Here is a 12333-nt window from a genome sequence, read left to right as displayed (position 1 = left end):
GACCTTCTTAACGCTAGTGTCACACCTAATTCAGCATTCTAGCTGTCTCAAGCCGTCATAAGACTCCAAACATGAGTTACAGCCTTAAAAATTCTTTAAAATCCCAGAAAACCCATTTACTCCATTTCCAACCTCCCCACACGCGCGTGCAGATGAGAAAAATTCAGTCAATTGAAAACTAAAAATAGGGCGTCGCTGATTATGAATAATATTTTTTACTCTATCGATTATTACTCACTTATAATATAAATATTTTTTCAACTATTTTTTTTATTATTGATTCCCATAAATCACTTGAAAAATGTGCCAGGTTTGATAATTAAATTAACTTGCTTTTTATTATTTTCCTGAGAATTTTAAATTGAATGAACGAGACTGTATGTGGAAATTTTCAAGGACAAAAAAGTTCGTAAAATGAAATCTTTGCAAAAAAAATGAAAAAATAGAGAAAATAAACCTTTTTATTTGACTTTCAATTTTTTTTAGTGCCATTTGAAAGTGAACTTTGCTTGATTGCAATTTGAATATTTTTATTGATTGTGTAACGAGTGTGACTTGCTGATTCATATGGAGGTGCTATCGTGATTTTTAAGGGGGGAATTTGATGCTAAATTGAGGTTTTTTGATGAGTGTAAACTTAATTTGAGTGGGAAATTCGGTTTGATTTGGCAAAAAGGTGTTTTGAGTAGCACAAGTTGGGGGATCGATCCAAAATCTTACTCTAGGCCAGTGTAACTTAAGCATTGTGTCAAATTCGACACCAATTGATCTACGTCGTCACGTCAATCTAGTGTTCGAATTTGGATCGGTTAACTGATTTGTTCTATTCGGGAATTTAAAATCGAATATTTAGACCTATAACAGCTACTAGGAGCCTGTTTCTTGGGTTCATGTCAACTGTACTAGTAGATAAGACTAATCTGTACCCGAAGAATCGACAAAATCAACCTATAAACCCAAAACTCCCTCAATTGATCGACATTACTTAATTTAACCTACCCATAAGTACAACCCATTTAAAACCCCATAAAACGAACCATTGACTTTAAGTCATTTAACTCAATTTAGGGACAATAAGATATTAAATAGCCTCAATTACAGGACATGCTGCATGACTGTGTCGCTGTCTTCACGATGCATTGTTAAATGATTATTATTACAAATTAATTAATTGCTCACGATATTTAAAATTGAAAAAATAATTACTTGTATTTAAAGTATTTTTTTAAGGGTTTTTTGAGGATTTGAAGCTGAAATTGAGTCTTTTTTGAGGTTAAATAATATTTTGTAATAAAAATTAATTATTTAAATTTGAATTTATTGTGAATATTATTTCAATATTGTCATTCAATAGCTCAGTGCATCCAGTTAGGGTAGGACGAAAATATTTGAATTTTCCAGTGAAAATTTTCCCCACATAAAATTTTCACCCAATAAAATTTATTGCGTATCAAGCAATTTTCCTTCCTCAATGAAAAGTGAAAAAAAAAGAAATTTTTCCGATGTGCGGCTTCAACAACAACAAAAAACAGCAGTCGGGTAGCATCAGCAGAGCTGATTCCGAGATGCGCCAATTGTGCAATTTTCTCAGCGCATAATCACACCCACACACACAAAATTTTCATGTAGATACGACAGAAAATTGCATCGAAAATGTAGAAAACTTTTTCAATTGTGTGCGATGAAAATGCTTCCGTTTTCACCAATACAGTCACATACCGAGATGAAAAATATATTTTGTTCAGATAGGAAGAAATTTTTCCATAGTCAGTAAAGAGGGAAAACATGATTTCGAATAATGTAGGTCAGTGGAGATGTATAACACTAATACAGTCACATTAAACATTGGCCTAGGCTTCGATGATGCTGCACATCATCATTATCGATTATTTTTTGGTTTGCACAGCAAGAAGGAAAAGCTTTTGTTGGCTGGCTACGTCCTTCCTCTCTCCAACAATCGAGAGCGTTTTCCATTTCGTCATTAAAAGGGAAAGAAAATGAGTAAAAAAAAAAATTTTATTGAATTTTCACTTGCAGTTCTGAAGGAGGCGCTATGCGCTTTATGTTGAGACGTCCTTCAAGCTCAATCATTTGTGTGAAACGACGAGAAAGTCTGCATTTTGTTTTAATCTCTTTGATAAACACTTTAGTTCTCGAGGAACTTTGGAGAAGCTCCTCAACTTTCTGTAGATGTGTGTATGGATGTCTTTTATTGATCGGTATTTTGAATGTCTAGGTCATGCTATAAATATCCATACGTACATAAAATAAATACTTTTGTTGAACAAGAAGCATTATGCACACAACAAAGGAAGTAGGAAGCGATATGCAAGGAATGACATTGAGCTCATACACGAATTGATGACGATATGAGCACAGTCGCAAGTCCTTGACATAATCAGATTTCCTGTTTTTTTCTTCTTTATGAACATTTTTTCTAATTTTCTCTTTTTTTACTTTTCATTTCCTTACAGACAATAAATTAAGCAGCAACCATGACAGAAACAAGTTCATCAACAAGAGGTGCACCATCACCAACATCACATTCAAATTCATCACTAAATCAGGATTACGATATAACGCGTATGCGTGAAGATGATTTTGAGAGATTAGCTGTTTATATTGTACCAGATGTTCCATGTGAACGAGGCCTTTCTAATCGGGCGGAGAAGACATTGCCTAGAAGTCTAACGTTAAAGGCTTCATTGGCATTATCGACGCCCACACAACCGGTATGGAAAATTTTCTGATTTTAAAATAGTTTTTTTGACTCGTGAAAATGTGCGCAGATTTTTGTGACTTTTTAGTAGTTTTGAGCTGAAATTTAAGCTACAGCTGGCTACAAATCTCAATGATCCTTGGCAGACAATGAGCATTCTTCTTCCAAATAATCGTTTAATTGAGCATGCTCAATTTCGTGAGAATACTCATAAGCATGCTCAATTTTAAAAGCATAAGCATAATAATGCTCATTGTATGTTACGGAATCAGCATCCAGCTTGATCTAACTTTGAACCTTGTTGAGAAAATTTAACTAATTTTTTTTTCTTTAATTTATCTCACTTTATGTGATCTAGATTGAAGGTGTATGGAGCACAGGTGTTATACCAAAAGGAACGCGATTCGGTCCATTTGAAGGACTTCGCGCATCAAGTTATCCAAGTGATAAATCAGCATGGAGATATTTCTGGAGGGTAAGTTTTGATGATTTGATGAAATTTATTAATTTATTAAATTAATTATGATTTGAAAATGTTTGTTCTTGTTGGAAATTTTGGATTGAAAATTAATAAAAAATTGAAGTTAAAAAAATTAAATTGAGAAAATTTTGAAAAGGTTTAAAAATATAAAATTTAGAACAATATGAAATTTAGGAAACATAAAATTAAAAAAAAAATAATTTAAAAATTTCAAGATTTGGAAAATTTAAAATTCGAAAAACTCAAAAATTAAAAATATTTGAATTTAAGAAAAATTAAAACATAAAGTTTGGATAAGGTTAAAATTTGAAAAAATTAAAATAAGAAAAGATTAAAATATAAAAAATTTAAAATTTGAAAAAATAAAAATTCGAAAAATTTGAAAACTTTAAAATTTAAAAATTTCAAAATTTCAAAAATTCAATTTTTGAGAAATTCAAAATCAAACTTTGAAAAATTTAAAATTTCAAAAAATTAAAATTTCAAAAAAATAAAACTTAAAAATTTCATATTTTAAAAAATTTACAATTTTAGAAATCCAAAAATTGAAAAGTTTAAGATTTTTAAATTCAAACTTCTAGAAAATTTAAAATTTAAAAATTCGAAATTAAAAGTTCTCAAACTTGAATTCATTAATTCATTTGAAAAATCTGAAACTTTTAAAATTGAAAACTTAGAAAGATTATGAATAAATAAATCTTTAGAAAATTAAATTTTAAACATTTAAAATAAAAGAAAATTGAAAATTTCAAAATTAAAATCCTTCAAAAATCAATTTCTTAAAACAAAAAAAGTTTAATTTCATCGAAAACTTCCAACAAGGACAATAGAAATTATTTTAACGAGAGAAATGAAACTTTTATCTTATCCTATCCTCATTTCTCACTGCTCTTTATCAACATCTTTTGTAAGACAAAAAACTAAAGTTTCTAATAACAGAAGACACAACATGTATGAGAAATGTAGTAAATTATAGAACATAACACACTTTTGTTTCAATGATGTCGTACGCGATAATCTAGTTCTTCATCCTCAACTTTACGGAAAAAACCTTGAGTTAAATTTTCCGACAACTTTGTTGTTTAATTTCAATGAATGAAATGAAATTTTAATGGCTGAAAAGCTTTTTGCAAGTTTGTAAATTTTATTAATTTTAATCAAGGATTATTAAAGTTTTTTAGCACTGATCTTGAGCTGAATGTTTTTTAAATATGCATCAAAACATTAAAATTAAGTCAAAATAAATTATTCATAACACTTGTAATCCCCAGACAGCATTTAAAGCCATAAAAGAAGTTCCAAAGCTCATCAATTTTCTTTATAAATTGCAACAATTTATCATAAATGAATGGATTTATTCATTACATCATTATAGATCAATTAAGTCCTTTAAAAGTCTTCATGCGACGTTGCTTCGTCAACGATTTAAATCCTTTCATTTCAATGGTTTCAATTCCATTTCATTTGATTTTTATTTTAATTTATTGAGGGTAATTTGAGGTCGTTTGGATGTTGCGTAATGTCTTTACTGGGTATCTCGTCAGAATAGCACTCTTAATTTTATGGAAATGAGCTGAAATCAGTCATTAAATTGCCATCATCTCGGTGATCCCTGATGTACCCGGACACGACATGATCCCAAAATGGTCAAATTGACTGCAGCTTGAAGCTGGATTTGATCGAATTCTACCTAAATCCTAAGTCATGTTGCCTTGGGGCTAGATTCATGGTTATTATTATGTCATACATCTTCTGGGGTAGCTATGCTGCAGCGACTTCATTGCTCTACTCTCTACATCCTCCTACCACTCTCTGAACTCCAATTTTACAGCTATTTCAGCTTTGTAACTTGCATATTCCCTCACTACATGCCATTGTGTCTTCATTTACCATAATTAATCGTCACTCAACGACTTAAAATTGATATTGTAAATAAAATAAATTTTTAATTTTTTTTTCTCTCTTCTTTTTTTTCTTTCATGCTCTTCTACTTCTGTTACCTCACATTCCTTACCCATAATTTTTTTCTATATTATAATGAACTCTAACAACTGTAAAATTCTCTTTTGGCTGATTAACCGCTATGTACAAAATAAAAAACTCTTTATGACAATTCAAAATTTGATAACTGTTAACTGGAATCAGGTTCAGGAATTGAGACATGTCTCATATGGAAATATTAAGGTACTTAGATGTGACAAATTAATAAAATTTTGTTGTTGTTTATTGAGTGATGGAAAAAATTTGGAATAATTGTTGGTTCCTGATTTTTTGTGTCACTTGACTTTGAGGGTGTGAAATTGATCAATCACAATTTTATCAATTTTTAGAATTTTTAAAAATTTTGAAATTCCAAAAAGATTTCAAAGTATTGAAATTCTTGAATTTTTAAATGTTTTGTAATTTTTAAAATTTTTAAAATTCTAAAAGTTTTTGAAATTTTAGAAATTTTTGAAAATGTTGAAAATTTTAAAATCTTTAAAATTTTTAAAATTTTTAAAGTTTTTCAAATTCTTTATATTCTTTAATTTTTAAATTTTTGAAACTTTTAGAATGATTGAAAATTTTTGAATTTTTTAAATTCTTGAAATTTTAAAATTATTTGAAATTCTTAAAACTTTTGAAATTTTCAAATTCTTCAAATTCTAAAAGTTCCTAAATTTTTTGAATTTTTGAAATTCTTGAAATTTTGAAATTGTTTGAATTTTTTAATATTTTTGAGATTCTTAAAATGTTTAAAAAATTTCAAAATTTTTGAAAATTCTCATATTTGTGATTATTCTGATCAATTCCACATCCTTGTTCAATTTAGTAGATTTTTTCATGTAGTTCTAGTAGAAATTTTCAAAATTTAATTTTCCCTTTCAAATTTTAAGCTTTCAATTCTTATTTAAAATCCCAAAAAACTCTACCAATTCCATAACGTAGTGACACCCCAACAAACCCCCTAATCATTGCATAACACCCCCAAAAAATCAATTCCAATCATTTCCCAATAAATAAATCAATCAATCAAAAAAACTTTTATATCATGTAATGTCATTGACAATTTAGTGATGATAACAAACAAGCAAACAGCAAAATAAAAAAGTTTATAATGAAAATTAAATTTACACAAAAGAGTCAAAAGAATGAAAAATTAATGACTGAAAGCTGGATAGCAAACATTGTCTTTACACGTGCAATGTCAGTTTCTGTTTCAATTTTATTTGTTATTCTCTCGACGAAGCTGTTCGACAAAGTTCCAAGAACTTTTATTTCAATTCAGTAGCTCTTTTTTGTATTGTTTGATGATGCAACGCTCGTGTTGAACTAGTGCTGCTTTGTGAAGGCAATCAATGAAAGGTTGTCATGGTTATTGGGATATTGGAAAGTTGGTCTGAGCTTTTCAAGAAGCTTGATTTAATGAAAATCTGATCAGAATAATGCCTAAACAGGACAATTCGCATGTTTCATTATTGTCTTAAAAATCGACCTGAATCAGCTGTTAGGGTTGACTCTCACATCTTGTCGTTAGGGTTGACCCTCAAGTCTTGACGTTAAGGCACCCTCGCGTCTTATCGTCAAGTCTGATCCTCACGTATTGCCGTCAGGACTGACCCTCATTCCTTGCCATCAACTTGTTGACTTAGCGACATTCAAGTGGCACCCTAGCAACTGATCTGTACTGCTCAGCATCCCCATTCCAACAACACTGTCCCTAACACCCAATCCAATCAAGTCCCTCACTACATCCTGTAAATATTCAATCTAAAATTAGTACTTTATCCTTGAAAGCTTTTTTTTTATTCCTCATTTTTTTCTTCCTCAAAAATAAAATAAATCAAATTTAAAAATAAATAAATTAGTACTTGCATGCTCACCCCATAAATGCGGAACTAATGAGAAAAATTTTCCTTCCCTATTTTTTCATCAACAGATATTCAAAGATAGTGACTTCTATTACCTTGATGGCTCGGATACATCACACGCAAATTGGATGCGATATGTTGCATCTGCATATAATTTAACGGTTATGAATCTTGTAGCGTGTCAGCATCAAGAACATATATACTTTTATACAATACGTGATATTATGCCAAATGAGGAATTGATGGTGTGGTATTGTCGTGATTTTGCAAAACGTATGGGATATGATATCGATCCAGAACGTGCAACCTATTCAATATGTAAAGAGGAAACACTTAAAAAGGCTGTTCAAACGTATGCAATGCCAAAAGCTAAAATAACACCGGAAGTTGCCTATAATCATATGAAATATGTGATGGGACTTCATTTACCCGTACTAAAAAAACCAACAAGTCTTTCACCGACACCGCAGTTAGGACAACATCCACTGCATCAAACAGTACTGAATTTAAGAGAATCTCATGAAAATGTACGTGATAGATCACCAATTAGAATAATGATACACGAGAATGGTCGTACACATGTTGATGATGGAACGACGACAATTGTTAAAGTCCATCCCGAGAAGGAAGAAGGATCACCAAAAGATCCATCAGCACCATATGAGCATCAACAATTGACACCAAATGATGGATCTGTAAGATCAGATGAAGGTTATCATAGTAATTATCATGATGATGGATTTACACCGCCCGAAGACTCGAGCGATAGTGAAAGTGAAACAAATTATGTTCTTGACTGCTCACAGAAGACTATTGAACCGAAAGAGACTGCCGTATCATCAAAGAATAATAATAATAATATTGTTAATAATAATTCTAATATTAGTAGTAATATAGTTGTGACTGAATCAGCTGATGGCAAGAATGATTATCGTAAGGTTAAGATGAAGATGCCATTAAAATATGAATTTAAGAATAAGCAACAACAGCAACAAAAATGTGATTTATCACATGATGATGTTGCAATGACTGATGTTGGACATGATGATATGATTGATTCAGCACCATCAGTTATTCAAATGAAACCAGCAACAAGTACTGTTATTGTCCTTGAGTCATCAACAAATACAATAATTCCATTGACTAAACCATACTATGAACCTGAGACAAGTGTATCACCACCAAATGGACATGCATCAGCGGCATATATGCGCTATACACCGCCAACATCAAGCATACTTGAGACAATTTTGACTGGAAATCGACAAGTTGATCAACAAGATTCATCACGTCGTCAACCAAATGCAACACCACCACCAACATCACCAACTGAAATGGCATATTCATATAAAAAGTCACAACGTTATGGTAATGCATGTAGTCCAGATTCAAGTTCGAATCCACAACCTGTATCATCTGGATCACCACCATCACCGCCTCAAATAATTCAAATGTCAAGTTCACGACTTGATGCATCACCACCGACACTAATCTACATCAATAACTCATCATCGTATGAAAATAATAATAATACTAATAATGGACTTATCAACCAAAGAACATCACCGACATCATATGGAACTTATAGTATTTATTCATCATCAAATGGTCCCAGTATGTTGACACCAAATAGTAATGGCTCATACTCACCGCCATTAAATAGTGGACAATATGAGAGATTAACAACATCATCAGCATCACCGCCATCATCGGCTTCAAATATATTACCATTTAATCATCATCATCATCACAGTCAATTACCATTATCACATCCATTATTGCAGCCATTGCAACATATTCAAGTGACACATGATTCACGTTCATCACATTCACCGCCATGTAGTTTAAGTCCTGATGGTGAATCATATTCACGTAGTGGAAGTCCACATTCACCAGAATCACCTGGATCACGTGGATATAAGAGTTTACCATATCCGTTAAAGAAACGTGATGGAAAGATGCATTATGAATGTAATGTTTGCAGTAAGACATTCGGACAATTGTCTAATTTAAAAGTACATCTTAGAACACACAGTGGGGAACGTCCATTTAAATGCAATATACCAACATGCTCCAAGTCATTTACACAACTTGCTCACTTACAGAAGCATCATCTTGTGCATACTGGTAAGTCCATCTTAATGATTTTCATAATATTCAGAATTTTAATCAAATCCTTTTGTATTCGATCAACAGGAGAGAAGCCACACATGTGCGAAATCTGTAAAAAGCGATTCTCATCAACATCAAATTTAAAGACTCACTTGAGACTTCATTCGGGACAAAAACCATACGAATGTGATTTATGTCCACAAAAATTTACGCAATTTGTACATCTAAAATTGCATAAACGTCTACATACAAATGACCGACCATATGTCTGTCAGGGCTGTGATAAAAAATATATAAGTGCATCAGGACTTCGTACCCATTGGAAGACGACAAGCTGTAAACCAAATAATCTTGAAGAGGAAATGGCTATGGCAGCTGCTGCAACTAATGAGTATTTGGGTGAGTATCGTAGTATCGAAATTTTTTGATACTAACAGACACGACGAATTTAAAAAATTTCGATTACTAATTGTGAAATCAGAAAATTTGAAATAATTTTAACCGTTAAAAAAAAATTTGAAAATAAATTGAAAAAATCTCTTGTTAAGCCAAACTAAGATGGGATTATTCCTTCTAATTTCCGTAGATAAAGATCATGATATGGAACGTGAGCATCGTGAGCTCTACGACTACCATGAATCACCACCCCATCAACCACAACACCAGCAACCCCAAACCGTTCACATAACCCAAAATCATCCACATCTAAGGCATGTAGGACATCCACAAACATCAATAATATGCATCCAACAACAACAACAACCCACGCATCATCATCATCATCAACAGCAGCCAACAATTATTGCCACAAGTCCTCAATCATCATCACAGATCCCGCAAGTACAAAGTCAGTCACAGTCTGAACCAATGCAAGAGCAATTTCAACTTATCAAGAAAGAGTCGACGACACATTATTCAACATCACATCATCAAAGTGGCGGTGAGATGAGACCCAGCGTGATTGAGTCTAATCAACCAATGGTCATTGAATGCACATAAATCCTAGAAATATAAAAAAAAAATTTAATTTTTAAGGAAAACGCAACAAAAAATGAGAAAAAATTTTTTTCTATTAATTTATAATCCTTTTGCTAAGTGATGAAGCATTAAGTTTTTATTATGAATCCATAATTAATTTTGTAAATATGAAGGAACGATTTAAATAATAAGTGTGTATAGATAAAAATAATTATTTAAATTTGTTGTGTTATTTATGAATTGATGAGAAGAAGGGAGGAAGAGGATGAATAAAAACGATGAAGATGAGATGGGGTATGAGGGAGGCTTGATGCTCTTTTGAAGGATTGTAAGGAAGCATGTTGAAGATACTTGAAGTGGAACTTGGAATTGCAATTTAAAGAGCTTGTTAAGAGTCCTCTTTATGAATTCTGGATGACTATTGTTGAATGTGCTACTTTAAATCAGAGTTGGGAGGACTCTAGTGAAGGGGGTGCCTCTACTGAAGTCCATCCAGATTCCTCGAGAGTCCAGATTCCCAAAAAAGACGAGTCCGGGCTTGTTGTGTGCAGGCGCCTTTAAGGACTTTTGAAGTTCTGACTCTTAAAGTTCTGTCAACTCTCCTTCAAATCAGCATCAGCCCTTGAAACCTTCATTATTCACACTTAAGTTAGGGATTCTCAAACTATTTGGTACACAATATATTAGCTGATTTTATGGAAAACTTTAAATTTTCTGGATCAGCACTGAGAATTGTCCAAATAGAGCTTGGCAGTCTTAAAGTTCCTTCTCCAGACTAACTTAAAAGCTAGATCAAAGCTAGAAATTTTAAAAAAATATCAATCGCAGATCAATGTTCTAGGGTTCGTCCAGATGCGCAGGCCTGCAGTTTTCTGCATTTGTGCATATATGTGCATCTAATTTTGGAAAACCCTACTAAGCTCTTTTCCCGAGTAGACAAAACTATGTTATAACTAGTTAAAGGCAATTATAATAAATAAAGGAATTTGGGATGGTACAACAGATCATCGATTGCAGTGCCGTTGCTATAAGCAAACCCAACATTATATTCTATTCTAAAGGCAATTAATGGCTAGAAACTAGTTCTAAAGGATTATTGTCAACTCGGGCACAGATTAGGATGCAATGCTCATTGTGACATAACTACATAGCTTGAGAATCACTATCCCAGCTTCATAAAAGTGTGAATATAAAGCTAAATAACCCCAGTAAACCAAAAATCTTTAAAAGTTAGTTTAAAGCTAGTAAAAATTCAAATAAAATTATATTTCAACGTACTGTAAAGGTAATTGCATAGAAATTGTCGAAAATCTAACTTCGGGCCAGCATAGCTCAAGCTTCAAGGCTAATTCAATGAAATTCGGTTTCAAGCTTGAGTCAAGTGGACCTAAGGTGGGATTTTCGTTGATTAAACGTCTTGTGCTTTCCGAGAAGTTCGCTTAAAATCCTAAAATTAAGATTTAGTCCTAAAATTAAGATCTTCAATCTCTGGATTAAAATGAACTGAATCTCGATATTAATCATTGTATTTATATACAATTCAGTCCCGTAATTGAAAGACTAACTTTAAACTAACTTTAAAAATCTTTTGGTTACTCAAGAAATCTCACAAGATGATGATTGTTTGTATATTGTACCATAAAAGTGAGTTTTTAAAAAACATGAATGGTCGAATAAATGGTTACGAATAAAAAAAAAAGAAAATCTGAGAATGCGAAAAAGAGTTAAGTGAATTATTTTCAGTATTTTGATACCGCAAATGTGAAATAAAAGTAAAATATAAATCTCAATAAAAAAAAACCTTTACTGATTATAAGAAATAAGCTAAATATAATGATAAAATACACTAATGAGACTATAAATAAATGATTACGCATATAACTGACTGATATTCTTTAATGTAGTAATATAAATTTTATGATTATTAAAAGAGATTTTATCTCAATTTTTTTGTAGAATTTTTCTTCTTAAAGGAACTGATTTTTCTTAATTTTTAAATAAATTTATGATTTTTTTTCAATTTAAAAAAATTTTCCTTTTTTTGGATTTTGAAAAATTTTATTTGAAGTCATTTTGCGTCCTTAAACTTACAATTTGATCTCAAAAATAAAGAAAATTCTCTTTTTTAAAATATTTTGAGCATTTTCAAGAACTGAAATGATTTAAAAATCAATTAATTTGATTTGAATTCA

At 31.4% G+C, this 12333-nt stretch overlaps 1 protein-coding gene across 2 annotated transcripts in view; it reads left to right on the top strand.

Moving 5' to 3' along the window:
• Positions 1-12019, top strand: part of Blimp-1 (PR domain zinc finger protein 1) — a 51706-nt gene extending 39687 nt beyond the window's left edge. The window contains exons 2-7 of one of the 2 annotated variants that reach the window (XM_070642326.1): positions 2475-2732; positions 3078-3194; positions 5346-5384; positions 7120-9178; positions 9248-9562; positions 9750-12019. In XM_070642326.1, the coding sequence (XP_070498427.1) occupies positions 2496-2732; positions 3078-3194; positions 5346-5384; positions 7120-9178; positions 9248-9562; positions 9750-10162 (3180 nt within the window). In that variant the 5' untranslated portion in view covers positions 2475-2495 and the 3' untranslated portion in view covers positions 10163-12019. The remainder of the gene's footprint in view (positions 1-2474; positions 2733-3077; positions 3195-5345; positions 5385-7119; positions 9179-9247; positions 9563-9749) is intronic. The other variant, XM_070642327.1, reaches the window with a different exon arrangement.
• The last annotated feature ends 314 nt before the right edge of the window (positions 12020-12333 follow it).

This window comes from Chironomus tepperi, unplaced genomic scaffold (assembly GCF_022539635.2).
Source record: "Chironomus tepperi strain 1889 unplaced genomic scaffold, CSIRO-AGI_Ctep_v1 contig_285, whole genome shotgun sequence".
Classification (NCBI taxonomy): Eukaryota; Metazoa; Arthropoda; class Insecta; order Diptera; family Chironomidae; genus Chironomus; species Chironomus tepperi.
This window is presented reverse-complemented; position numbering and strand designations above follow the sequence as displayed.